This window comes from Anopheles moucheti, chromosome 2 (assembly GCF_943734755.1).
Source record: "Anopheles moucheti chromosome 2, idAnoMoucSN_F20_07, whole genome shotgun sequence".
Taxonomy (NCBI): domain Eukaryota; kingdom Metazoa; phylum Arthropoda; class Insecta; order Diptera; family Culicidae; genus Anopheles; species Anopheles moucheti.
The window spans coordinates 19605491-19633379 of record NC_069140.1 but is presented as its reverse complement, the minus strand read 5'-3'; the positions used below and the strand labels follow the sequence as shown (position 1 = coordinate 19633379).

The following is a 27889-nucleotide window of genomic DNA, read 5'->3' as shown; positions in this document are numbered from 1 at the left end:
CCCTTTCTGAAAACTGAAGGGCAAATCTCAACGTAGAATGCACACGAACCGAACGTGACAAACACAACAAAGTAGAAGGAAATACTGCGACAAAAGATCAGCGTGGACCGGACCGGCAGACATGAACGGGTTGTGTATGAATCGCCCACAACACAGCGATGATAACGGAGCGCCATTGTGTACGCAGTTGGGTGTGATTGGGTTTGGCCGTATCGGGTTGTACTCGTGTGTCTTGGCAATGCATCGGCAGTGAAAAGGATGCTTGAACTTCGCTTTGTCGATGAGTGCCGAGTGAACTCAGCTCGCAACGTCGCGCCGTCGGTACGGTTCGGTTCGGTGGTCTAAAAATAAACTTCTCCCTTTCCGGGGTCGAGGATCTACCATTGGGGCGGGGAAGACGCTGACGGTAGCGAGACAGCGAGCGGAAGAGAAAAATCCGTGAGAAAGAGATGCAATCCCTGCAAGGTGTTTCATATCACACCCTCTACAACGAAACCAAACATTAGAAATCCGAACCGAAAAAGGACAGTGTTTCGGCTTATCAATGCCTTGCGATTGATTTCGAAGCGTGCAATGTGTAATGTTTCCACATCAATATGTTGACATACTTCGTGGTGCTTATTGTGGAATGAAAGCTGCAAGTAAAACGCTTTACCATCAGCAGCAATAAGAAGAAACTGTTGAAAGTCAAATTGTGTTAAACGATTGAAATATTCCTCGATGAAGCAGTCGAAGAAGTGGATGGAACATTAACATTTTAACATAGGATTTAACATTGTTACCTAGTATTGATCCAATAACTGTACTGCAGATGTTAGACCGGTTTCCGTAGCGGTACTTCAGCGACCTGATACAATGTGAGTTTCATAAAGTGACTAACGAAAAGAAAATTTCATGTTTTAAGCACATCCAATTTTCCATTATTTCATCTATCACATTGATTCAATTTCAAACTCATGTGATAAACATATGCTCGTTTGTAATTGTATTTAGGTTTGCATTAATTTAAGTGCTAGTTACGTTACTGATTTACTATCCAATTATTTACAAATCAAACTAAAGAATTCCTTAAACTTAGAATTTTTCTATTGAACGTTATTCATTTCTTGTGTTTCTGTTTCGTTAATTTTTATGATTGTTAAGCATTGCACATTCGTTCTGATACATAGGAAAATGTGTTCATCAAAGGAAGGACATTTTTTTACGATAACGTGTCTAAGCAGTATTTAAAAAAATGTAAACTTGTTTCATCGCACACTAGCCTGCAGGTGCAGTTGAAGCCACCTACACTGATGTTACAAAGTTGTCGCAACACGACAAAACAATTGTTTTGCAAATAATACTAGTGCACCTGGTAGGGCAAAGAGATTATTGAAGAAAATTGGATTGCCGTTATGTGATCTTTTCCGTGTGATTTCACGCCGTCTACCATAGCGTACCATTATTGGCTCGGTTGTGGAAAACTCGATCGATTGCAATGGAACGAAAGAAAGCTTACCAGAAAGAAGAAGATCTCCTACAAGTCATAAGAGTAAAGATTCGTACCCTTACCGTAATGATGTAAGTAAGGCACTACGGCACCGTATGTGCTACTGGGTGGTTTGCTGAAAGATTGCACGACGGGAAGGCATTGGAAGCAAATAAAAGCATAGTGCAGTTTCACATGGCTTCGTTACACCATCGCAACCGTGTGCACACCATAATTTGTTATTTTTACACATAAGCCACGTAAGGTTTTTTTTCTGTGCCGCTGCTGCTAAGCCCGTTGAAGACTAAGCAGTTGAGAAGGGCCTTATCTGACCTACAAATATCGGCTTCATATCAATGTCTCTAATGAACCTATTATGAAATTGATTTTCCTTGTCAGCAGCCAATAACAATAATGCACTGATGGGATTTTTTATTCACCCAGTGTGTATGTGCATGTTGTGAATGTGTTTATCGAAATAATTTAGAAGTTAAAGTAAAGACTGCATAACAACTACACGTTGTTCAACTGTTTTGTACAAAAGACCATGCGTCTCCATTAAGGTACAAAAGACCATGCGTCTCCATCGTGGTGCATTAGTTGTACGTATAATGTTGGGTGATTATTTCATTGTCCGTTTACAAAAAATTGAATGTGATTCAATTGAATGTGTTTCGTCCAAAAGAAATGCATAACATTTTTTGTAGGTTCGGTACTAAAACTGTACATGCTTCCAAAATAAATATAGCTCACATTCTACACAGAGCCGAAAGGCTTTGAAAGCTATCCAAATCGTAACCAATTGTGTTTATGAATGCATATTCAATTTCACGCCACTACCCTCGACAGTTTGCTGCCAAATTAATGATTTTCTGCCAATATCTATTACCATATCGGTCCGCACCGATTGGGGCCTGGTTCCGTCTCTTCCATTGAGGTGCATATGGATCGATGAGGTGTGTTGCACTTGTTTTCCAACGAATCTCTCTTTCTCCAGTGCATTGTATGCATGGAGTGCTTTGGTGCAGCGAATTAGAACGTATTTCGGATGCAAATTAGTATCGAAGTGTGGCATTAAATTGGATTTCGATGGGGATTGGAGCAAAATTGGGTTTAAAGATCCGGGAAAAAGTATCGCTTTGGAAAAAAGGTTGAACAAGAAAACACAATGCAAACGTATGACAAAAAATTGTGATGAAAAACGTTTATTTAGCACAGCTACAACTGCACTTTGTAACCGAGAACAGAATACAGTTTATGCAGAGTAATCGTAACACAATGTGATATTTTCGTAGCAAACTTTTGCGGATACAATACGGAAAGCGAAATTGCCTGACCCCGGCGCAAATGCACGGTCAGCATTCAGCGAGCCCTTCGCCTAACTCGACATTATTGGCCACGAACGCAGCACGCAACAGTCTGCTTGGGGGGCTAATTTTATTTATTTGCCTCCAGCAGCAACTTGTTTTATTGCACTTAAGCACTATGGCGGCTACGGGCAAACATTATCAGCCATACGATGCCGGAGAGGTGCAGCAGGGTTTATTTTTACATTTGATGTGTTGAACTATTTTTATCCACGTCGAAACTGCTCCGTGCGGCAAAGTGCTTTACCACCTTAGTGGTTTTTGATACGCCCCGATATGGTATGGGCGAGAGTGCGTGCCGTACATGTTGTGCCGGGTCCTTCAGGCAGGTTCTGCCCTAAGGCTTCCTTGGCTAACGCCGGCTGGAGGTCGCTCGTGACTTGCGACGTTTACGAAGGCTAAATATAGCTTGGCTCGGTGTCCCTGTAGAATAGCGAATCTCCTTTCGCTAATCCTGCCCCCAGCGCGTGACCTGACCTTACTGGAGTTTGATATTGGAAAAATTGCAAACACATCAACGGCAAGATCGTTTATCGATGACCCAATTGTCGCTTTTCATTATCACGGTGGTGGGCTGCGGAATCGTTGCTCCTTTTGTTGTGCTTAAATGTTCTTCTATTATATGCTGTGCTTCACGCCGTGTAAAACTTTTGCCACCCAGCAGAACATCCGTTACAGCAGACACAGTTCGTGCTCGGGATCATCTGCGAATCGGAAAGTTTGTTATTTTTTCTTGCTTCGTGGCTTCGTGTGAGCAAAGTTGTTCTTGCAGTTTTTTATTTTGTCGTTTACGTGCGGCCGTGTTAATTTCACCCCATGCTGTCATACTGTCCTCATGCCGCAAAACAATGAATCACCGTTGAAGTAGCGGACGATGAGCGGTGCTAGTCTGTGTAATTATACGAAGGCTCATGTGCTCTGTGCTCGAATCGTTTCTATCGGTCGATCATTCGATGAAACTAAGAACAGCCGTATGACAAGTGAAACATATAGCTTCTAGTGTGAGTGTGTATGTGTATGTGTGTGTGCAAAGTGTCCTCAATTGGAAGCGCTTCTGTCGTGCCTGCTTCCAAGGTTTGTCACGGTCTGAGATGGCATTGATGTAACAGCATGTGTGACTCTTGCACGGTGAACATCTCTTCATCTCTTATGTATTCCACTCCATGCTGGAAAAGTCCCATACCCTGTCGAAGTAAGCAAAGCTGAGTGATGTACGTCACACGCTGCACTTAGCGAACGTCAAGTGATTCCGGTAGCTAGCTTAGCAGCACTGGACGTATTTTTGATTTCTGACTTATTTCCTGATTGTGGTAAAGCTGCCAGTGAACGAGGCCGAGCCGAATAGGATAAGGTAGCGAATGTATTACAAAACATCGTGCCATATACGGGTGCAATTGTGTACCCATATGGCATAAAACGATATACGAAGATTTTATTTGAATGAACAACTGGGCGCCTCCATTGATAAATAAGGGAATTAAGTTATTATCACGTAAATTGTTGAGCAAGCCATGATATCATACATCAAATTTCTCGTGGTTATTAGTGTTTTGAGGTATATTATTCAATCTCGTGGTCCACTGTCGAGTTCCTTGTTGCCTTGCGTATCCCATCCACGTTAATAACCATCAACATTCCTTTAAGAACAGTTTGTACCGTCACCGGATGAAAGGTCTCTGCCAAGCTTACCAATTCGCAATTCATATTCGTTTCCCATCATACCGTTGTTGCTCACCATTTACTCTCCGCTTTACTTGTGAATGTTTTTGTACACTGTGATGTGCGGTGGATGTGTGTCGTGTGTCCCTATCTATCACCCTATTTTAGCAAAGTGCCTGTTTGTGATAACAATCAGTTTTGGCATATACTTCCGTACTATATTTCTACTCTATCTTCTATCTTCCGGCTATCGTATTGGAATGTTACTGTGCCTGTTGTCTATCCTTTTTTCTCTGTATAATTATATGTATTTTTCTCGCACTTTTCCCTTCTTTAACTACCTCCAACTTTTTACTGTCTATCATCCGTCCTCTAAGAACACCCATACGAAATCGAAATAAAACAAAAACAATCGACGAAACACTTCATTTCCTTCTGCGCGATAGTATGGCATATCATCTGTTTTGCTGCACGCACATTCGAAGGAGAAAACTTGAATCTAAAGCTGAAAGCAAAGAACAATAGCTTCATACGCCTGTTGAAAGAAAGAAAAAATACTTCATGCTCACAAACATTTCGATTGTAGATTATCGATCCATTTGAGGCTGGTGGTGTTGTGTTTTGTTTTACTTAATTAACCGAGCCCCGAAAAGCGGCGAACACCAGAATCATCCACGGGCAAACGTTCGAATTTGTGTTTTATGCTAATGTCATATTTATTGTGGTTTAGACAAAACTTAAAATCGATGCTAGATACATTCGTCCGTAGATGCCGTCAGAAATGCAGTCCATCGCACTTATGATGTTACTCTATCTTTTCAATGCACCGCTGATGTTGCGTTAGCAATCTTTAGGCACTTAAAGGAGTATGTTTCGGAATATTTCTTATTTCTGTACTTCTACTTACTTGTATCGTTTTGTTATTTTTTATTGACCATTGTTAAGGCATTGGCGCAGCTAGAATTGTTGTCCCTATTTTGAAACCTGTCTTTTGTTTTTTCGGATACTTAAATACCGCCACTTCTGTCAATGTCCTCACAAACTAACGTTAATTTGAATTCTCAGTCTATAGAATTTTTCTTACGTTTTGTTTTGTATTGTTATACTTAAGTACCTTAAGTTGTAGGAATGTCATACGAGTGTGTGTATGTGTGTGTGTGTGTATCAACGGGTGCTTTGCACCATTTGCAAGGTGAATGAAGCACATGAAGTAGTTTTGAAGAAGTATGCATAAGAAGCAGTGTTGCTGAGGCGTTGTTCCGCTTTCGAACCCATTTCTCTTCCAGCCGGTCACCAAAGACAGTATTTCGATAATCACACACGACTGAACGCAAACCTTACCGACTATCGTGCAACAAAGCTGGACGTGCAGCAACGCAACAGTTACAATCGTACCAATCACAACCGATATCAATCACCGTCCCAGTCGACGCAGCATCCATCCCATCCCTATCACCAGCAGGCGCAGGATCCGCACGGCCGGGAGTACCATCAGCAGCAGCCACTGCCGCAGGTGGTGGTTGGCGATAGCACTATTGCATCCACGGCCTACGACAGTATTAACCACCATCATCAGCCCCATCAGCATCATCCATCGCACCATCACCCATCGGGTACGGCGGGACCTAGCCCGGCCACCACCATACCGCAGGGCCTTCACGGCGGTAGCAGTGGGAGCAGCAGTAGCAGCCAGCACCATCCGTACCAGCAGCACCATCACCAAGCGCATCATCAGCAGTGTAACAGCAGCAGCAGCGGTGGTTCCAGCCACAGTACCACGGGGCATCATCCGGTGGCGCAGAACTCGCACACGCGTTACGGCACGAGCCCGGCCGCGACCGAGCAGCCGGATCCGTACTGGGACGAACCGGCCGACAGTCGGCGGTTTACCGAGCGCAGAAAGAAGACGGTCCGGTTCGATGGGCAGGACTCGGACGATTGGTCCCGGTGGGAATCGGAACGGCAGGGCAGCCAGGATTCGGCCACCAAAGATTCCGGCATTGACACGAGTAGCACGTTTACCAGTAGCGAAGACTCGAACCGTGGCGATGGCCCAAAGGTATAGTGCCACACATGCTCACTAACACTCGTACACACATACACATCAATACTACCGCACAAGCATCTTCTCATACTTGGACTTTGGCTCAATGGGACGTGTACGAACGCATATTGTTATACGTAAATAATTACCTCTAGAACTAACCAACGACCACACATATCGACCACTGACGGACCGATGACCCCTTAACTACCCCCGTACTACCCCCTAACGCACAGTACCATTCGTGTGTCTGTGGAACAAACTACTGGGTACTTGGGTTCCGCGAAGATGCTGTGGAGCACATGCTGTGGAGCAACAACTATCCCGGCGCGCCGGAATGTATGCAAAACGCCAAACGTTTCGTTCCCTACGAATGCTAGTTGTTGCTGCAGTGGATCGCCGGATTAACAGATAACCAACCATTACAGGAATGCACCGCTACCGTAGTTGGGTTGTGGGTGAAAACTCACCGTAGTGATTTAATACGTTACCTGTAGTTCTGCAATGCGTTCGGTTTTGGGTTTGATCTACGTACTTTAATTATTCTTCCTAGTGCAACTGTCTTTGTTTTTATAATGCTGTTTGCTTGTATTTTTGTTTTTTTGCTTTCGCTCACTCTGACGCTTTGCATGTTGATGTATAAAGGCGCGCTTAGTTTATATGCATGAATTGAAGGATTCAATCCGCATCCACCTGCGACGATGTGATATGAAGGGCGCACTGTTTGCATAATGATTAGCAGTTGATGAAACAAACGGAAACAAACAATAGTGACACTATCAGACATTCATCCGTAAAAAGCGTTAACAAAGTATCCTTCATGTCACCTCATGCCCAAACGCTTCGCTTGCCGCTTGCCCATTGCCTGTCGCTCATTAATCGCTAACCCCGTGCCATAGCAAACACGTGTAAAATACAGCTGACCCCAGTAATAATTGCTTTAATGCGTATGCAACTGCAAACATTGTGCCACAATTATTCCGTTCCTCCAGTTGTGAATGTTTCCATCTGCGCTGTAATCTTTAGCACACACACTCACACACGTACATTGTTCCTCTTCCTCATGCTCTCGCACATTTACGCTCAATGTATACACATCCGTCTTCACACCGTGTGAGTGTGTGCGCGTGTGTGTGTGTGTGGGTGTATGTGTGTTTTATCTTATCTTTCTCTTCCTCTCCCAGCAAAGCTGATCCTGTCTGTCTTCTGTCTCACACCAGTTTCCTCAATCTACGCCTTGCCAAATGTCTATTTATACACCATTGTATGTATGTACATGCTCGATAGAGTACCGGTGTTGTCTGTGCCGCAGGGTAACATAAAAATCCATTTCTTTTGGCATACAGACCACGCTTCATCCTGCTGTTCGTATCGTATCTCGCTTTGCCACTTGTGTCTCGCAAACCATCACCTCATCCACTACCTCATTGCACCAAGCGAAACAAATCCATTCAATTGAGCCTGTTATCTGTATCGTTAGTGTGCGAAAGCAAACAGAACCTTTGAAAAAAAAACACACATTTTTAACTTTCATCCCCCTTTTCACGACTCGTACAATGTGCTGGTGTGTAATTAGCCTGATGGAGAAAGAAAATGTCGACCCACACTCACACATGGTGGCACCATTTTCCAATCAGTTTGGTAAACTATCTACGCTCGATCGATCTTGCGAGTTGGTCTTGCAAATGGCTCCTGTTCTATAATTATTTTCATTCGTTCGAGTTTTGTTTTTCCCCCCCTTTCTCGTTTTCCATTCTCGTTTTCCAATTCATGTCTATTTTTTTGTTGTTTGTTTGTTTTTTTTTCTTTCATCCGGCGATTCGGTGACATACCCGTTTTGGGCTCCATCCTTATTATGCTACGTGTGCCAATGCCGTTCCACCCATTTTGGAATACACACATTGTCCTGCCACGTCCTTGACTCCATTTCTCGACGTGTGCGGATGAAGTTGCGGCGTACGTAATCGCCGCCAGCATCCGGCCGGGCGGTAGTGTGTGGGGTGGCAAGCTTTTTTTTACAGGAAAAGGGTTTCCCACCCTGTGTTTTCCTCCATCTTTATTTCACTCTCTTTTTCTTTTTCTCTCTCTCTCTTCCTCTCATGCCATTTTGTTTGTTTCATCGCTTCATTGTCTCTATGGTCGATTGACAGCCATCCGGTTTGTGTAGGGTATGGTGTTAGATAGTTTTTTGTCCTATGCGCTACTGAGCGTTTGCGTCGTGATTGATTTCGGTCACTTACACCCGATACTCACACACCGGAGCACTTCCTTTTTGTTGCATAATGTGATGCGTGTATGTGCAAGTTTGAGGTGTGGCTGTGTGTGTTTTTTCTTCGTTTTACGTGTGAATGTTTTTGTTGTTAACCATCATACCCGTAGGGACATAATGATCTTCGCTGACATTGACTTCTAGACTGGAGAGTTAGTTTAAAGCATCCTTCATCTTCACCAAACATCACCATTGGACGATTGAATTACCAAAAAAACAAAAAAAAACAACCCCTCATATTCGGTCACGCCCGTTCGGTCACACTGCACCACCCCCCCAATTCCACCATTTTGACGTGTCTGTCTACTACAAAGAATATGCCACATACACACATTAAATTAAACACACTACTAGTTCCTTTGCCGTGCAATGTGGTACGGATGCATCACGGTTCCGGTACTGCGGGGACCGTCCCGGCACCCGGCGGAACATTGTTCGCGGCCTGAAGCAAAAAACCAAAAAAAAAAAACTCTTTCCTCTTTACCTTCCACCATCCACCATCGGCCGGTTTTTTGGCCACTGCACAGAATCCGGTAAGCTGGCAAGTAGTGTCATCGTCGGATGGGGGCCGTATGGTCGGCCGCCTGGTGCAGCGCAGACAGTTTGACGGCGAAGACGTACTAGGGCTGAAGGTACGCGGTGGCCAGGTGCTACCGAGCGATACCCGCGCAGCGCTCATCGAGCTGGAAAGTGCTCACATTAGGCCAGGTAATTATGCTTCCCGTGCGCGCCCACATGTGTGTGTGTGTGTGGGCTTCCAGCTCTAGCGGAGTTTGTAACTCATTTCCTGTGCCTGACACCATTACCAAACTCTGTGAGAAAAAAACTGGCGTTTGATCAAGCAAGGGCTTTTTTGTTTGTTTGTGTTTGTTTGATGAAACATTTCCACTCTCTCTCTCTCTGTCTCTCTTTCTTTCGGTCACGTCCGTTCCGCGGGTGAGGGTAAAAATAGGCTTGTGAGGTTACTTGTTTCTACTGAAAAGCAATTTATATGCCTCGTACGCTTTGCCAAAAATACGCGCTGCTGTTCCGCCTGTTTCGCTACGAATAAAGTTCTTAAAGACGTTTACGAAGAACTAAACAAAACACAAAAAAACACAACTCGATCGACTTCCAAATCGAAGTTCGTGTTCGAGCCTTCTGATTATTTTTTTGGGGTTTTCCATTTTGTGTTTTATTCCCTTTTCTTTTGTTGGTTTCCAATTATGCTCTGTGTTCCAATTTCACTTTTACGCTTTCGTTTCATCGTCGTTTATGCGTTCGGGGTTCGTGTGTATTCCGCTTCCTGACGCGAATTGCACTGCACGCACCGCACGTTAATAATCTACGTTCCCACCTTCCCAAACCGCCGTAGAAAATTACGATCGACGCGACAAACCGAGCGTGCTGGTGACCTCGCCAGGATCGCCCGATTTGCACAGCGTGCGTAACTACTCCAGCTCCCGGTACAGCAACCGGCTCGCACCGGCCGGGACGGTATCGCAGGAAAATAGCGTTGGCGGCCGTGTACAGATAAAGCTCGGGTTCGAACCGAGCTCGCTACAGCTGATCGTTACCATCCTCTGCGCGAATGGTCTCGTCCCGCGCGGAAACGGTGCGGCACGCAACCCGTACGTTAAGGTAAGGTTCCACACCGAGTTCGGGACGGTTCCGAATGTGGTCTACTCATTTGCTTTCCTTTCTGCTTCTCGTTCCTCGGGTATGGGGTATTTTTCTTTAATTTGTGGTCGGGTTTGCGTCTTTGTGTATTTTGTTTTTGCTGCCACATATCCACTCTATCGCACACATATGCGATCTGTCCAAAAACAGATCTGTCTGCTGCCGGATCGAAGTGAAAAATCGAAACGACGCACCAAAACGTTAGCCCTAACGAACGATCCCCGCTGGGGTCAGACGTTCGTGTACGAAGGCTTAAGAAGGGCCGACCTAAACAACCGTCTGTTTGAGGTAAGTATCCGACCCGCGGCCGACCATGCCCATGCCATGACCATGTGCGCTGACTAATGGTTGCCCGTCCATCGCGTTTGCTTTCCAGGTGACGGTGTGGGATTACGTCCGGTACGGTGCGAACGATTTTCTTGGCGAAGTCATCATCGATCTGTCGACGCACCCGCTGGACGATGAGGCGGAATGGTACATTCTACAACCGCACCAGGACACACTGCGAGATACTGTACGTATTGGCGGGCGGGATGTTGCGATCCGTCCGCGCTTCGTTAGACACACCGTTTCCGTGCCATTTCCAACAAAACACCTTCTTCTTCTCACCATTTTCGATTGTATTGGTCTATTGTTTGTTTGGTCCCCATCTCGTTTTTTTAACACTTCGTTACTTTAACACGAGTTGACTTGAAGGTTTTCCAATTTGTTTAGTTTTGTTGGTTTCAACTCTTATTAAGCAAATTAATTACGTTAAATACAAAATACTATTCACATTCACGCGGTGTTGCATAGTTTGTTTTGGGTTACGTGTTGTTTCCTTCCTTATTTAGTTTGACAGTTGTCAAAATACAAACGCCATTTTATTTTACTTTTCACAGTTTCTTCTTTAATCCTCTTCAATCTCTCTTTCTCTTTTTCGCTCTCTACCTTTTTCCATCTTGCTCTTCTATCTTTTTTCCCTTTCCGGGCAAGCGTGTTTGCCGGATCGTGAAGTTTCTTTCGAAAATCGGTTGCTTTTTGTATTATCTTTATTAGCAAAACAACATTTGTTTACCGAGCTGAAAATGTACCGTTACCTCTTTGGGTTTAAGTTTGTAAAAAAGAAGAAAAAAGAAACAAACCCGCTTTCTGCCAGATTTCTTTTGTCTGTCATCATCGTAGACGCTTGCCTTTCTATGGCTTTCGTTCCGTGCTCCAAGTGTTGGTTGATGTTTTGAGTAAACTTTTTTTTTGTATATTTGCCTTTTTTATCCTTTCTACGGAACATGTTTTCCGATTCAAGCAAATCGTTCTACCCTCCCGTTCCAAATCATTTACAACACCCGTCTTGAGTGAGCAATGTGAGTGAGAGAAAAATGCAAAATAATTCTCACAAGAAAACAAGGAGTACGAAAATGAGCGGCAGTATCTTTACCTTCATGTTATTTTTACTTCCTTTTAAGTGTCATCAGAGAAGTAATCGCGTGAAGAGCTCGATTACAGTTTCAAGTGAATTTCGTTTCATTTCATTTGCTTGCAATATCCAATAGCGTACAATTAAAACCAATTCAGCTACAACAGTACGGACAATGAATGAATGTGCAAACATTTTCGTAAAAAAAAACACCCACACAAATCACGACTCTTATCACCAATCAAACTTTCTAATAAAAAAAATAGGCAAGCAGCTCATTAATCCAATCCAATGCCAAAACCGGAAGCGAACGAACAAACAATACAAACCCAACTTCAAAATCAAACAATCATTACATTTTTCACAATATCTATTCGTAGTTGCGTAGAGACGATAAAGAACCTGGCAACGAATTGGATATGATATTGACCCCGACCGATCATTTATCGCCGCCGAGTACGACCTCACGATTGAGTGACTCTGATACGACATCCGAATGCGATATAGATGGTTTGATGACCGGACGTGACGGCGCTAGTGTATCATCCTTAGGCAGCTCATCTAGTCCTCCGCCAGAGGTAAACGCATAACCTTCACAATGCTTCCCTCAGTACAAAACAAAGAACCAATCCCGTTAAACCCGTGTGTCACATCCTTATCATCCAAAGAAGGGGGGAGGGAAGCGGGGGTTGTATCAGTGTGTCACACACTGTCCACACAGCAAAAGCAGCAAATGCACAAATAATACAATTCCAAGCACAGGTGCAATATGTTATATACCCGATTGTGTCGCACCTAACACTGCTAAAGATAATATAGACACATACTCGTTGCATTGCATGGAAGAAATCATGGAACAATTGTACCGGAAAGTGTCATTGATAACGTGATCGATTGCATCGATTGTTTATCAACATCACTGTCATGAAAAATTGGATAATTTTATTGGCCAAGGTTTACGTTATGGGTGTCGATAAATTTTGGGTTTAAAAGCAAAATTTAAAAGAAAACTGAGAGATCTAGAGCGCTCTAGATGGTTTTATTTCAACACAGTGTATATTTGTTAAGCAATTATTATTAGTTTTATAAAATTTCGTTTAATTGTCAATATTTTTAGTCCTGTGCGCCCAACAGGACAATTACTCACCTCCTCCATTTTGTGTTATACTTTCTGTCATTGATTGTGTTTTTGTTTTATTTCTTTTGATTTTCAGCAACATTCGAACATGGTCGGATTGCATATGTGATGTAAACGTTAAATTTGAGTTGTTTTGCCTTTTGTTGACAAGGGGAATGTAAACGATGCAAACACGCTTCACGGCTGGTGTTGTAATTGAGAAATGAATAACGCAAACCTTCCGAACTTGCTAACAGCTGTTTACCGTACGAAGCACATAACCCCCCGACGGTAAACAGGGCCACTCCTTCTATTATGCTTGTCGAATTTATATCTTCCCTTAGTTTTTGGTTTTTTGTTCCTATAATTTAACCGATAAACCCAGTTGGGCAATGAAGATTTTGCTAACTGTAGGAATATACACACACTATTAGCTACTTAATCGTACTAGAGCTACCATTTACGTTAGATCGTTTTTTTTTTATCCTTAACGCCAAATCGTGTTTGTGTTAGCTGTTCAACGGTTGATTTCGTTGCGCTATATCATCTTTATCTATCACCGCCAACTATTCCTCTTTCTCTCTTGTTAAGCATTACTTTTTTCCTTCCTTCCGCTTCACTAATTTTTCATTCGTATTTCTCTATTCTCTAGTTCTGTACTACCTCTACTTTACTATGTTTGTTACAATTTCACGTTCTATCTTACGGACATAGCTAACCTACAGCAAACTGCTACCGTTTGGCTTTCGGTTTGAGTTTGGTATATAGTTTGTTTTTCTCTTTTTTTTTGGGAAGGGTATGGGGCCGATGTTTGGCCGGCTTCAGTTACCCTTATAGCTGATTATATCGATGCTTGATGCTGACTCTGTTAGTTTGTCTCTATAACGGTATACATATATATATTTGTAGTTCAGTAGATCTAAACGTTAACGGCCGATAACGGTTAACGGTCGACTCATCGAAAAACTGGAGATGCGGCAGGATGCGTATGGTGATCTCCCTGCGTACACGAAACCGCACATGACATATCCCCCACGTCGGTCACACGTCAATTCTACTTGCACAACACAAACACACACACTAAACAGGACAAGCTTGGTATCAGTACAAGGCGGCGGGCTAGTGACCATTTCACTACCAGAGTAGTTGTTCCACAGATCACAGACCATTCTTTCATAACGTACATCACTCTCTTTCAGCATTATATTTTGAAACACTGCGATCGGATGTCAGATATTCGAACGGGCATTACTAACTTTCACTTCTCCGTTTTTCCATTCCTCCATTTTGTTTTTTGTTCTTGGATATTCTTTTTTCCTTTTATGCATTGGTTCGTGACTGCGCCCTGCAGGTCGATCTGCAGGACAGACGATCTAGAAGGGATATGTCCCCGCAAGGCAGGAAACGGGCAGCTGGCATGGTAGCGAAGGACTATCGCACAGTTTCTGGTGTTGGACAGGGATTTCACAACCAGATGAGTGCAGAGGTAGGTTAGCGGGATGTGTTGGTGGTGATGGAAGTTAATATTGTCCCCCCCCTTTACGGCAGGCATCGTCGGCGTACAGGCGCAACGGTACGATGGCGTTGAATCAGCGAAGCCAATCGGCGGCACCGAGCGACAACTATCGGGACGATCGGCGGGACTCGTTATCGCCACAAGATGATAGATATACAGAATATCCAGTTCTTCCATTGCATCAGTATGCGCCAAGATTTCAATCACGATCAGCGACAGCGACACCAACCGGTTCACCGAAGAAACGACAATTACCACAAGTACCTCACATGTCACGGAATGCAGCAATACGGGAGCGGTTCATTCAGGACTTTGAGGAGCGCAGCGGTGGTCGATTCGCGCGGCATCGGGGCCGCCAGAGCCACCATCAGCCGACGTACCGTAGCACCGGGATGGGAGGTACGGGCCCGCACCGTTGCCCTGACTGGGTGAAATTCGGCAACCGCTCTAACCGTTGACGTTTGTGCATTTTTCCTTTTCAGGCTGGGAACGACACTACTCCGGACTATCCGACAGTGACTTGACGACGCATTCGTTAGAGAGTAGAATTAGGCCAAGACACTCGCTATCTCCGGATAAGGATTTTATGGGTGACTTTGGTGATTCCGACATGGAATCGGTAGTTAGTGTTACTTCAAGTGCTTTCTCAACCCAATCGGAGCGACCGCGTGGATCGAAAGGGATCAGGTAAGTAGCGGGGGGAGAACTGTTCGCTTACGCGATAACACGCACACACGGTGGAAGCAAACGGGCATATGTTGGGGTACTTCACGTATGGTTTTCTGTACGATCATCTTGAAGGACACATCAAAATCGCCGGCAGCAGCACCGAAGCCTGCCGAAAGGATGGGCCACCACGTCACTGTGCGCACTGCCGAGTGAGTACTCGTGCGGGCAGCCCGTGAGCGATAAATCGGGCATCATTCCGGTGTTGTCGGACGTAACGCAACCCGCCATCATACCTCCCAAACCGGAGTTTGAACCGCAACCTCCCGCTTGTAGTATGGTTGGTCCTACCGTAGCTAGTAACGCTAGTGTCTGTAGTAACTTCGCTACTGGATCCCCTTTACCCTTGGGAGTCCCGATCGAACCGGTATTGTCCGATCCCATACCCATCTCTCCTGCACCACCGGATAGGACTGTTTCGGGAATGGGCGCTAACTACGTTCCAATGCCTGTCAGTCACGGAGGGTCCATGCCGGATGGGTACTTTAACGAGCAGTGCATTTCACTGCAGCCGGAGTGTAGCACTATTCAGAGCTTTTCCATGAACCCTGTCGGCGACAACATGAAAAATAGCTCAGTTAATCTCACTTCGTGTCACCAGGGTAACCAACTTAACGCTACTTCGTTTGAGTTCCATTCCGGGTCACTACCAACTGAGCATCACTTTGGTCGTCCCAGAGCACCTCCAGCCGGTGGTGTATCGATGGATCCTATTATGACATCCTCGATGTACGCTGGCGATGGAACTGCTGGTGCTGATGAGTACGAACCGTGCGCACCGCCCATGGGTCGGCGTCCGTCGTACGCAATGCGCTCTAATACGTCGGAACCGAACCTTAACTCGATGATTATGCGACGGCTTTCGAACCGATCCATGGACCAACAGCATGCGTTTGGATATCCGCAGCCGCGCAATCAGATGATATCCATTTCGAACCGTTACCATCCACAATCGCATGTTACGGTCGGTATAGGAGGTGGCGAACCTGGTGTAAAATATGCTCCACAGCCGGTAGCAACCAATCAGATCATTTTGAAGTCATCCTATTCCGATCAGAATCTGCATAATAGTATTGTGTACGAACCGGGTGGCATGGGTGGTTCGGGTGGGCAAAACATTTGCATTTCCAACAAGAATGTGTACGATCCGAACACGGGCTATCAGAATCAAACGATCACTTGCATTAGCAACAGCAGGGAAAATCTGGGCGAAAGCAATATCAGATACACCAGCAATCCGGAAGGAACGGTGTGTGAAATCAGTGCACCGGATGTACAGTTCCGTAGCTCGCGTACATCCAACTTATTCGAAGATGTTGCATTGCCATTGGAGCAAGGAAGGGCACAGATTCCCCATGCAGAGCCACTCACTGTTAGTCTCCCGGTCGAGTTGAACGAAAGGCATGAGTACGGCGTAAGCAATCTCGAGCTAAACCCCGAGCGAATTCCCGGCAAACCGATCGAGGTGCTTAAATCGCCAAGTGAGTATCACTATTCCGTCTACCCGAAAAAACCTTGTGAAGATGCATACATCGTTAGCGGTGCCGTCCACGGTAAGCCGGAAAAAATCTCACGCTCCCATTCACTGATAGCTCAGGATCAGATAATAGACATCGAGTATGACTCCGACACGGGATGGAAGACAAAAAGCGTGCGGAAGAATGTGTTTGCTAGTAGTTTTGAGGAAAAAGTTTACAGGAAACGTACCCGTTCGCTGGGCGGTGAGAATAGTGAGGAGGAGATCCAGGAACGGCGAAATAGTCGTGGAGATACGAAGAAGGTAGCTCCAGTGCAGGGTAGAAAGAGCAGAAGCGACTCCAAGAGCAGTCTAGATCGTAGTAATTTGACGTTGAATATAGTGAAAAATGTTGATGAAGACACTTCGTTTACCAAGAAACCCGAATTGGACAAAACAAGAATGGCATCGAAGTCGATTACAGCTAGGCAAATCGAGAAAGCTAATTCTGCTGTTGTTGAAACTAAGAAAGCAAAAGAAACGAGTAAATCCAGTAAAACTCCCAGTAACTCTGTGTCCAAACCCTCGGCGATGGTGAAGTCGAAATCGGCCACGAGTTCGAGTACACCGAAGAAGGGCACGAAAAGTCCGGCAAAGACAGGAACAGGTTCGGTAAAGAAGGCAGGATCTCTGAAAGGCAAACAGGCTAAAGCGGGATCGTCGGGTTCGGTAGCCAGTGGGCCAAAAGCGAAAGTCACAGAGAAGCCCAATTTCAAGGAGATAGACACGAAAACTTCCAAGTCCAAACTGGGCAGTAAGAAATCCGACAGCAAAGGTCGTGTGGATGAGATCAAGTCCGAATCGACCGTGCTGTACAGTAGTTCCGAATCGATCAAATCCATTATCGACGAGGTCCGTATGGAGCTGCTGCAGAAGCCCAAATCCACGGTTTACTTGAGTGACGAAAGCCCAACCGTGCTGAACCGCAGCCATTCATTTAGTGACGGTGAGCTTAACTACACCAAACGCATCCAGGATTGTTACGACAAGTATGAGTTTGAGGATGGTCGTAAGCATTACCTGCTGAAGGATGATCGTTTGAAGCAACGGCTCAACGATCGGTACGGTCGCGAAAGGGCCGTAGGGTACGAAAGGACGGAGGCTGATAGGCGCCGGGGTGATGGCGAATACGAGCGTAAAGGTCGTCGAATGGTACCGGATGGGGAGGAAGATGATCCGTGCCGACGTCCGGAAATATTTTCCAAGTGCAAGTCTCGCAGCTCCAGCCTTGTGTCGACCGACGGTGGTGAGATTAAGCTTAGGCGTAAGGTTTACCACAGCGATGATAGCGCGGAAGACGATGAGGAGGACGAGGAAGAGGGCGATGATGAGGTGTTTGAAAGTTCGTTCTCCCGGGGCAGGAACTCATCGTTCAATGGGAAATCGTCGCTGAAGCGCAGGGCACGGTACGACACAAGGCGCACGAGCAGCCTTGAGGGGTTGGACCAGTTTCTGGCCAACTTGCAGGACCGGCACGGTGGTCGCGAGCGGGCGTACAGGGGTAGCAAAAGTGACAGTGCCCGGCACAGCTCGGTCAGCATTAACGAAAAGCCCGAGTACTTTGAGTACACCAAGTCACCCTCCTCACCGTATTGCACCAGTAGTGGCCGTAGTGCTAGTAGTAGAAAAACCGCTAACTATGCTTCAACTCTTTCCTCCAACAAATCCTCCAACGGCATTGCGTTGCTGCAAACCGAACCGAAACGGCCCTCGATGAAAAAATCCACCAACTCGTCGACGGTGGGCGATGATGGCGGTCGTGGCAATGCTGGAACACGCTCCCGTTCGCACGATCGTCACGGGAACCGTTCCGGATCACCATCCACCTCGGCCGGACCGGTGGACCATTCGCAACGGCGTACGCGCACGTCGCACAGTGACTACGATGTGCGGGGCCGCAGTCGCTACGGTGGCCACAATGGTGGACGGGATGCTTACCGGCAGCGCGATCGTGAGCGAGACCGCGATCGGAACAGCAGCGATCAGGAGCGGGACCGGGATCTGAGCGATCGTGAGCAGCGGGAATCGCGGGAGCGCGGTGAACTGGACCAAAGTCTTTCGAATACCGAGGGAACACCGGAGGATAAGATAGGTAAGTTGCTGATGGGCGCACTGGACACTGGATTCCCAAGAACACACTTCTAACGGGTTGTCCCATTTCAGACGGTAGCCTAAGTGATACAGCAGTGATACAGAGCTTGGATGCACGACGTAAGTTGGACCAACGATCGCCGAAAAGCGAAACACCCACTAGGGACCGGGACCGGTTCGGCACTGGTATGGGTATCAAGAGTAACTCAACATCGCAACTGTCGGCAACAGGTAACTACTTCTGCATAAGCGTTGTTATTCGTGTGAGTTTGAGTTTTTGTACAGTGGTTGCGTACAGTTTCGTAACTGCCTGACGCAGGCGTCACGCGTCCATCGAAACGGTGTATCGAAATTCTGGACAGTAATTTGGACGATTAGTGATCTAAATTCAGCTCAGTGGCCCATTGCAAACAGCAAGCAACAGCGAGAAAGAGGGGAACAGTCGAACCGAACGGTACCATGGAGGCCTATGGAACCATCCATCCCGTCGCCCCCTCCCTACCCATTCCTTCACACTTTTCTCCCCCAACCGACACTTTCCCAGGGGGTGGATTGGCCGCACCTTCCCACCTTTCCCCTTATCGTCCTTTCTTTCCGTTTCACTGTGTGTCTCTCTTTCTATGTATGTATGTGTGTGTTGCATCAATGTACAAAAAATACCATTCTCAGCCAATAGCGTGCGGAACTGACACTGTTTTGATAATCAATTTCATTCAACATATGAAAAAGGTCGTAAGCGACGCATGGGGTTTGGTAAGCGTGGCAAAAATTCCTTCACCGTACATCGAAGCGAGGAGGTGCTTCCGGGCGAGGTGCGTGGCGGCGGTCTATCGCGGGGCTCGTCCGCCTCCAGCGATGGTGAAGGAAGTGCCGACGGTGACAGGTTCGCTTCCAGCCAGTTTATGTTTATTTATCTCCTGTGTTTACTTGATTACTTTTAAGGATCTTTCGTTTCGTTTTATTTTGCGTTTCTCTTTCTTTCTGGTTGATCATTTTTATGTTTGCAATATTTGGTTACGATTTGTTTCGTTTGTTTCAGTATTGTTCGTTTATGCTACACATTTGTTTTTTGTTTGTTTCTAGTTTAATTAGCTAATAAACCATTTCCTGGGGAAATGCATTTCGTTGAGGAACATCCATCCGTACTCATACAATCACACAGCGTTCATCACTGCCCGAGAAAGTTCCCACTTCTCACAGTATCATTCGGACGTTCCTTAGTAGCTGTTTCCGTTCAATACAACAATAATTTGTTTCAATCCTTTCGTTACTTACTTCGTAGACGGTAGTGTATTAGTAGTATAAAATAGTCGGAAAAGAGTTTGGGTTAGTTAAACAAAACAAAACGAAAACATGTTTATCTACACTAAGTATCGTTTTGAACTATGGTTTTCTTGTTTATCATTTAATTTTCTTTACCGAAACCACATTATTATTTGCAAACCTTGAAGGCACAGTCTTGCGAGATACAGCAACAACAATCACTTGATGATGTTTTATGATGCTGTTTCGATGGTTGCAATAGTGAAGCAATCGAATTCGTGAAGGTATGCTGCGGGGAGAGATAAAAATGGCCGAATGTACGGATCCAGTTTGACAATTACACCGGTACCGCTTGTACGCTAGCGCTACATCCAACCTTAGTACATGCGAAGGATGGCCACACCACATACACACCATAAACACGCGTATGCATCACACGCACCCGGAGCCATTGCGCTGCGCATCACCGAAAAACACACGCACACACCACCACCACTAACACAACTGTAAACTAGATACGCTTAACTAGATGCGCGAGTACGAAAATTAATGGTTCTTAGTGTGTTTGTTTTCATCTCTGTTGTTTACTCAGTATCGATCGTTAACATATCGATCGTTCATCATCATTTGCGATCGTAACTGTTTTGGTAAAAGAGGGTGAGGGTATTTTTGGTTTTTAAACAAGGATTCAAAAACAAAAATACAGCTGTAAGTAGGCCATGTTCCGATTGAATGCGATCAGCAGCACCCAACAGCAATGCATTTCGATGGGTAGAATGTATAGTAAGCGTTAATTTTTTGTCGTTAATTCGTATTCGGAATAGCAGAGTGGCCAAAGAGTAAGTGTTAGCGGGCTGCTGCAACCATTTGCGCGTCCCAAAACCATTGGGGATGAGGTTTCACTCGGTGTGTTCTGACTGTTGCTCGTGTTTGCTGCCGAAACACATGCTTCTGTACCATGGCCGTCATGTAAATTTGTTTCGTTTTTTTCCGCTTGGAAGTGTATTTACAGCAACTCGTTTCCTTTTTCGTTCCGTTTTCATGTTTATCATCGTCCTTTATTGTCTCGCTCGCGTTTACGTTTTGTACACTGTTGTTCGGTTGTTGTGTTTCGGGGCGGTTATAGTTACTCTAGTGCTGTTTTAGTGGTGAAGCTCTCGATCGGTTTCATTGTTCAGCTGCAATGTGGTTAGTTTGCAGTTTGAGAGAGTTTGAACTGAGCTGCATTTGTTATCAATCTTGTTTTCTTTTAAATTGAAACATGTGTCCCGTAACTAGCTAGCACGCTACAATTGTTAAAAAAAATGACGATCCGCCACTGACGGCGGTCGTAGGCCGGACGCACATTAGACAGCAAATAGCGTACAATTGTTCGCCAGGATTAGTCGACCGTTTCTTGTAACCCACCGTGCTGAAAGTTGTACATTTGCGTCCCATAGTCACACACGAACACGATTCTGCCTTGCAACAACAGCTCTGTCATCTCCATCTCTTGCCCATTCAAATCTTGCTCGCAGACCAAGGCGTGTCGTCCTCATCCTCATCCTCGACGTCGCAGCGTAAACGGGCGTCGGCCGGTTCGATACAGCGATCGGTCGAGGTGACACCGATCCCAGCACAGTCGGCAGCCTATCGGGCCGGAAGCTTACACTCGATCTCGAGCTCCGAAGGCTCCTCGTAAGTGTGTGTTTTAGCTGCAAGTTTCGGTGTGGCACCGTGCCGTATGCGAAAACGGTTACCGTTTCCGTTATGTTTTCAATTTTGCCTTCCGTATGTCCTGTCGCCACTCAGACACTATTTTCACTTTACAAAACTCCGTATGTGTGTTTCACCCTCGTCTATTTTGCGCTCCTTATCTTTCTGTCTGTCTGACTCTTACCATAAAAACATATTAAATATATGTGTTTCTTGTTTGTTTTTTTTACTTTTTACTAAGTGTTTGTTGTACTGTGTGCTTCTTTTGCTCTCTATCTAAACGCTCTATTCTTCTCTTCCCTCACTTTGGCTTGCTGTGAATTTTGCTGCCATATTGATTGTGTCTTCTGCTCTTGTATTTGGCTGTTACTGTTTAGCTGTCCGTTCGATGTTTTCAATCAGTCATTGTTGACAGGAGGCAAATGTGTGGCCAATGGTGTCTATGAACTTGTAATGAATACATCTCCACGATTTATTTCGCTACTTGTTTGTACACTCTGTTATAGCAAAAGCGCCTACATGTATGCAATGCAATGCTATCTTTGAACTTTCTGCTTCTGAGCTAACTGGCTTGCCACATTACTGTATGCATTTTTAACCAGTTTAACTATTGTTTTGTTAAAAAAAAACAATTATTTTGGTAACTTAAGTTTGTTTGTTTATAAGTTTGAGCATATATTCGAAAGTATCCGCATATAAATATGTAATTACTCGTACTCGTTCCTGAAACGTTTACTGAAACGTTTCGCTAACAAATAAGAGAAATTTAAAGTTATAATTAATACTTTTACTGTAGTATAGTCACAAATCGTTTTATTGATGGTTACCAAACATCATGTAAATATTCATTTCCAACTTCATCCATCCTCACCTGTAGACTGCATGGTTGTCTCTCAGCACCCTCAGTAGTTCTAGACGCTTCGTAGAAAGCTCCACTACACGACACACTACAACTACTGTCTATCTCTCCCTGTGAAGCGTTTATCACTGTGCGCTCTATCGTTTCTCTGTCGAGCGAAAAAGCAACTCCAATTTCTACCGATTGTTTGATGTATCCTTTCCGAGAGCGATATGCCCAAACCGGTTTCACTGTCACCCTCGACAGGGACGGTTCATGCATCCCTAAGTGTGTACTATGCTCAACCCTATTTTTCTGGAACGTATCAACCACTTGCGACCGTTTCTGTGTGCTGCCCAATTTATAGTGCGGTGGTCAGCACAGTGCAGAACGCCAGTAACACTTGTTTCCCGGTTGTACTGTATGTTAAAGATGTTCTATTTCCAGAGTCTTCCTATATGATTGACTGTTTTGCTCTCGCTATATAATGCTCTTTGCTAGGATATTACTTTGATATGTGGATTTTGTTCCGTCCTATGTGCCCTTTCGAAGTTTTTCATTCCTGTTATTCGAAATGCAACACACCTTCTATCATCTACCGTGTGAGAGTACCGATATTTGTACCTTTTGTTTTAAGATTTGTTTTTGTACTTACCTCTTTTCTTGTTTGAGGAACCTATCCAAGTTCAATATTTGTAACGTTATAATTTGTTTTACGGTCGATTATGTACGCTGGTTCTTTCCAAGTAAGATGTTTTATTTGTATAATTTCTTTGTTTCATAAAGTTCTGAACAAGCAGAAAAATGTTAAATATTTTGTTTACTTTCTAAACCAAACCAATCTCTTTTCAGCTATATTTATTATTCACCATGTACGTGTGCGTTTTGGTGTGCTTGATGTCTGTGTGTTTTGGTTAATTATGTATTTTTTTTAAAGTTTACATTATTCTTGGTCCTTTTCCGAGAATGATGACCAATAGCTAAAAGATACGTACGAAATGTATGCATTTCCATAAAATTGATATAAATTTGTCTACTTTCGTACATCTATCTAAAGTTTTGATTATGTTTATGAATGAGTACCTCTAGTTTCTGTTACTGTTAGTGCACTAGGTACCGTTTCGTTTGCAGTTATGTTTTTTTTTTATGTTAAAAATTACACCTTTCTGCCAACAAAGATTTTAACATTTCTTTCTTCTCCATTTTTCCAAAAACCGCATTCGTCGAAACACGTGTAACATTCACAGATGGTCACCGTCGCTACGAGTAGCGGGTGATACGGGACCTTTATCGGACTTCATCGATGGTTTGGGACCAGGACAGCTTGTTGGACGCCAGGTACTGGGTGCTCCGGCCTTAGGTGATATTCAACTGTCTATGTGCTATCAGAAGGGTTCCTTAGAGGTTGAAGTGATAAGAGCAAGGGGATTGCAGGTAGGTGCAAAACCAAAACACCGACGTTCTTTTCCGGCTGGTAACCACCTCTACGATGTTCCATTTCCACAGGCACGTCCTGGCTCAAAAGTACTTCCAGCGCCTTACGTTAAAGTGTATTTAGTTTCCGGTAAAAAATGTATAGAAAAAGCAAAAACAACGACTGCTAGGAAAACGTTAGACCCACTATATCAGCAACAACTAGTGTTTAGGGAGCCGTTTGCGGGCTGCATACTGCAAGTAAGTATTGCCGGTGGTCACACGATCTCGATGTTATTAATTTCTCACCCTCTTACCCGTTCCGCAGGTCACCGTTTGGGGCGATTATGGTCGCATGGAGGGCAAGAAAGTATTCATGGGTGTAGCTCAGATAATGCTGGACAACCTCAACCTCTCACACATAGTCATCGGCTGGTACAAACTGTTCGGAACCACGTCACTGGTCAGTGGGCCACCTAGCTTGGGCCTGTCTAGAAGATCCTCGATCGCCTCACTCGATTCACTCAAGCTGTAAAGCCTCTGATTGACCCATAGAGCATCACCCCCACAATTTCTACTATCCCCGCTCTCCGCCACTCCGCCATCATCACGCTCTCGTTCTATCTCACTATCCAACCACTATCTTATCACTTGTTGTGTGCTGCGAACCATAGGCATAGACATTGTTAAACAACACCTGCCTGCTTCTACAGCGCAATGTCTGTGTTTGAGCAAATGTGCAAATCTGCATACTGCTGCTCCAGTGCTGGCTGGCTGGATGTTGCTCTGATCCTATCATTCCTGTACAAGAATGCTGTGTTTCTGTTTAAACGTTTAGCTGAGTTTTATGTTCGATTGGTTCTGACACCACCCTTCCACACAACCACACACGCGCTCTCCCACACAACCAACTGCCTACCACCTTCCGGAGAGCAGCCATCTATTGTCACCGTGTTTTTGTGCAACGTTTGAACTATGTTTGGGTTTGCGTTTTAGTCTTCGTTATAGATTTAGGTCCTATGTTTGTGTAGTTACTATTGATCTATTTGCGCTATAAATTCTTACCGAATGGTGATCCTTGAAAACTAGCGTTCGAGGTACATATGGTAGGATTCTTCAGATGATGTCGAGCGAGTAGTTGCCAATGTCTCAGTAAATGGACAAACTCGCGAAGGCAGCAAACGTTGAAGCTAAAGATGCTGGAAAGCAGCTCAACACACTCGAATAGGTTTGTTACAAATTTTACCGTTTGCTGGTAGTTCTCAAAAGGATTCTTTATACTAAACTATTTCTAAGCTGTTATTACATGCCACGTCAAAATGCTTGAGCAAAACCCCTCAAACAACCTAGCCGCAGAGTTGCATTGGAAATAATATTAAGTTAGAATGATCTTTAAAGCGCGTTGCTCGAAAAGTTTGAACGTTTTATTAATGTTACAATATCGCCTGCCCTTGAGTTAAGTTCTATATCGCTTTTCCCCCTGTCAGCATTACCTCCAACAAAACTCCTATTAAGGCTCCCGAAAAACCGAAAATCCTTACAAACGTACATCCCATTGCAATGGTTCTGCAATACTGACACGATGAACAATTGTTATTAGCCAGTTCCACCTGGTGTGCTGGTTTAGCTTGAGCACATCGGTAGAGTCTCACTATTCGTATGTGCATAACGAAATCTTTGCTGCAAAACAAAACGCAAATACAAGACAACTCACCTTGTTTTCCCATATTCGGTATCTCCTCTCTAGGTACGTCTGATATCACTTCATTACAATCTTATTGCATGCGAACTACTACTAAGTGTTGCGGTTTAGTACTTGCTTTGTGGTTGAGTTTTCGGTTGATTGTTTCTTTTTTTTGTTGCAACAATATACTACTGGCTAACCTGCACAACACATAGGACAACTCAGTAGTAAACGGTAGAGTAGCTGATAATACTGCACGTTAGTATAATTTTCTATCAATACGCAATCGCCTTACTATCGGTCGCATTAGTTTCATGTTCGATAAAAAAGATTCGAAAGATGTAGGGTAATCATATAGCCAGCTCTTTTGCCAACTCTTGGTAGTTATTGCTTGTATCAGAATCAGAGGAAAAGCTAATTACGATAATGCATATCCAAATTGCAGTTATGTCCAATTCAATGATCTTGCTTCTTATTCTGTCCTCTATTCTACATCTTCATTCCAGTAAGACAAACACATTCTTAAAACCTGAACTGTAGCCAACGGATGGTGTAAAATGCACATACCAACTGCTTCCCCAAACGTGTATCACGAGGTGAGCGACGGTGAGCTACTTCCGCGGGAAAATACAAGCGGGAAAATCAAACCCCCCTCCAATCCCCACAAAAAAAAACGCAAAACGTATCTGCCAGTTCTGCGCACGATCGAAACCGTTACGGCCTTATGTACGCAGGGACGCACTGGGAAAAATCACTTACTGGCCGTGCTGCCAACCGATGGAATGCGTCCTATCCGGAACCAAACTGCTGTGCAGCGGGAGTCAGCTGAAGCGCTATATCAACCGGTGTTTTGACGAGATAGTCGGAGATAGATATTACTTGTTTTAATCAATCCATTACCATTACATACTTTAACCATTTCTCTTGCAAAGCATATTTGTTAAACATGACACAATGCTGCGTGTTAGGAAGCATACACAATTGTCAAACCAATAAATCCCAGCATGTTTGCAACAAAAAAAAAACAACAACAACTTATACAAAAACAAAAACGGGAGAAAAAAAAACAAACAAACTGAAGTTCACACTTCACTAGCGATAATGTAATGGAATGGGATGGGAGGGTGGTGAAGGTGAGGGGAGAATTGGGGGGAAAAAAAGAAACTCAAATCTGTGAATTTATTAAATTGTAATATTTGAAACCAAACCAAAACTAAACAAAATATGGAGATAAAGCATAGAACTATAAACAAATCGTAACTCTAATTATAATAAGTACATGCTTCAGTCAAAATCGTTAAAAAGGAAGATAGTACCGCTGGATGTAGTTGCAGCAGGCAAAGAGACATGCTAGGATGTGGCTGACCTGCGTGAGTTGATGTTGAGGCAAGAAAGGGCATTGAATATCATACCGTTTGCCGATGGCGGAACGACCATTATTAGTTTGTTCTTAATGGCCAACCGCAAAGGGAAGGTTTGATTTGTCCTCTTCGTTTGCCATGCACAACAGCAAATCAACACTGTAAAGCAAGGTCAAAATTTGACACCATGACAGGTGCATGCGTCGGGTAGGTCCTCGCGTCTAGTAGGCATGGAAACACTCACACAGGAATGACCGAAGTACAAATGTGAGGTTTGCGAACGATTGCGTAGCTGGTATCGTCCAGGGCAGGGACCGCATCCTTACCGCATGATACTTTACCACATTGAGCTGCAAGACAAGCGAACTCTGTTAAATACACATGTGAAACAAATACACACACACACTCGTACACTCGTATCTCGTACATCACCTACCTAAACATATGAAACGAAGTTACTGCTTCAAAAACAAAACAAACTAAAATCAGCATATTGTTTGCCTTAGCACTCGAATAGACGCTGTTTCACTAAAATCATGCTTTCTAAGCTCTGCTACTAAGCGAAATCGCGGCAGTTACGCAAAGTAAGCGAATGTACCGGTACGGAACGAGACGGCGGGCTGCGTGCGGCTGTGCAGTGTAAAAGCTTCGAGCTTCTCTTGCTCCAGTGGCTTTAGCGAGGGTTGTAACGAGGGAAGATGGCAGGAAGGGTGGGATGGAAACGAAATAGGTTCAAATCGTAAAGTTTAAAAAATTGCAAAAAAAAACATCATCACACCAGCTAAACGAGCAAATGGGACGTAGTTT

At 44.5% G+C, this 27889-nt stretch overlaps 1 protein-coding gene across 1 annotated transcript in view; it reads left to right on the top strand.

Moving 5' to 3' along the window:
• Positions 1-25778, top strand: part of LOC128298257 (uncharacterized) — a 39182-nt gene extending 13404 nt beyond the window's left edge. Inside the window, exons 6-20 of the mRNA XM_053034001.1 lie at positions 5781-6553; positions 9335-9515; positions 10162-10427; positions 10617-10754; positions 10843-10980; positions 12243-12440; positions 14331-14465; positions 14528-14894; positions 14978-15182; positions 15297-18829; positions 18901-19059; positions 19549-19711; positions 23872-24058; positions 24131-24298; positions 24366-25778. Coding sequence (XP_052889961.1) covers positions 5781-6553; positions 9335-9515; positions 10162-10427; positions 10617-10754; positions 10843-10980; positions 12243-12440; positions 14331-14465; positions 14528-14894; positions 14978-15182; positions 15297-18829; positions 18901-19059; positions 19549-19711; positions 23872-24058; positions 24131-24298; positions 24366-24572 — 6818 coding nt within the window. The 3' untranslated portion in view covers positions 24573-25778. The remainder of the gene's footprint in view (positions 1-5780; positions 6554-9334; positions 9516-10161; positions 10428-10616; positions 10755-10842; positions 10981-12242; positions 12441-14330; positions 14466-14527; positions 14895-14977; positions 15183-15296; positions 18830-18900; positions 19060-19548; positions 19712-23871; positions 24059-24130; positions 24299-24365) is intronic.
• The last annotated feature ends 2111 nt before the right edge of the window (positions 25779-27889 follow it).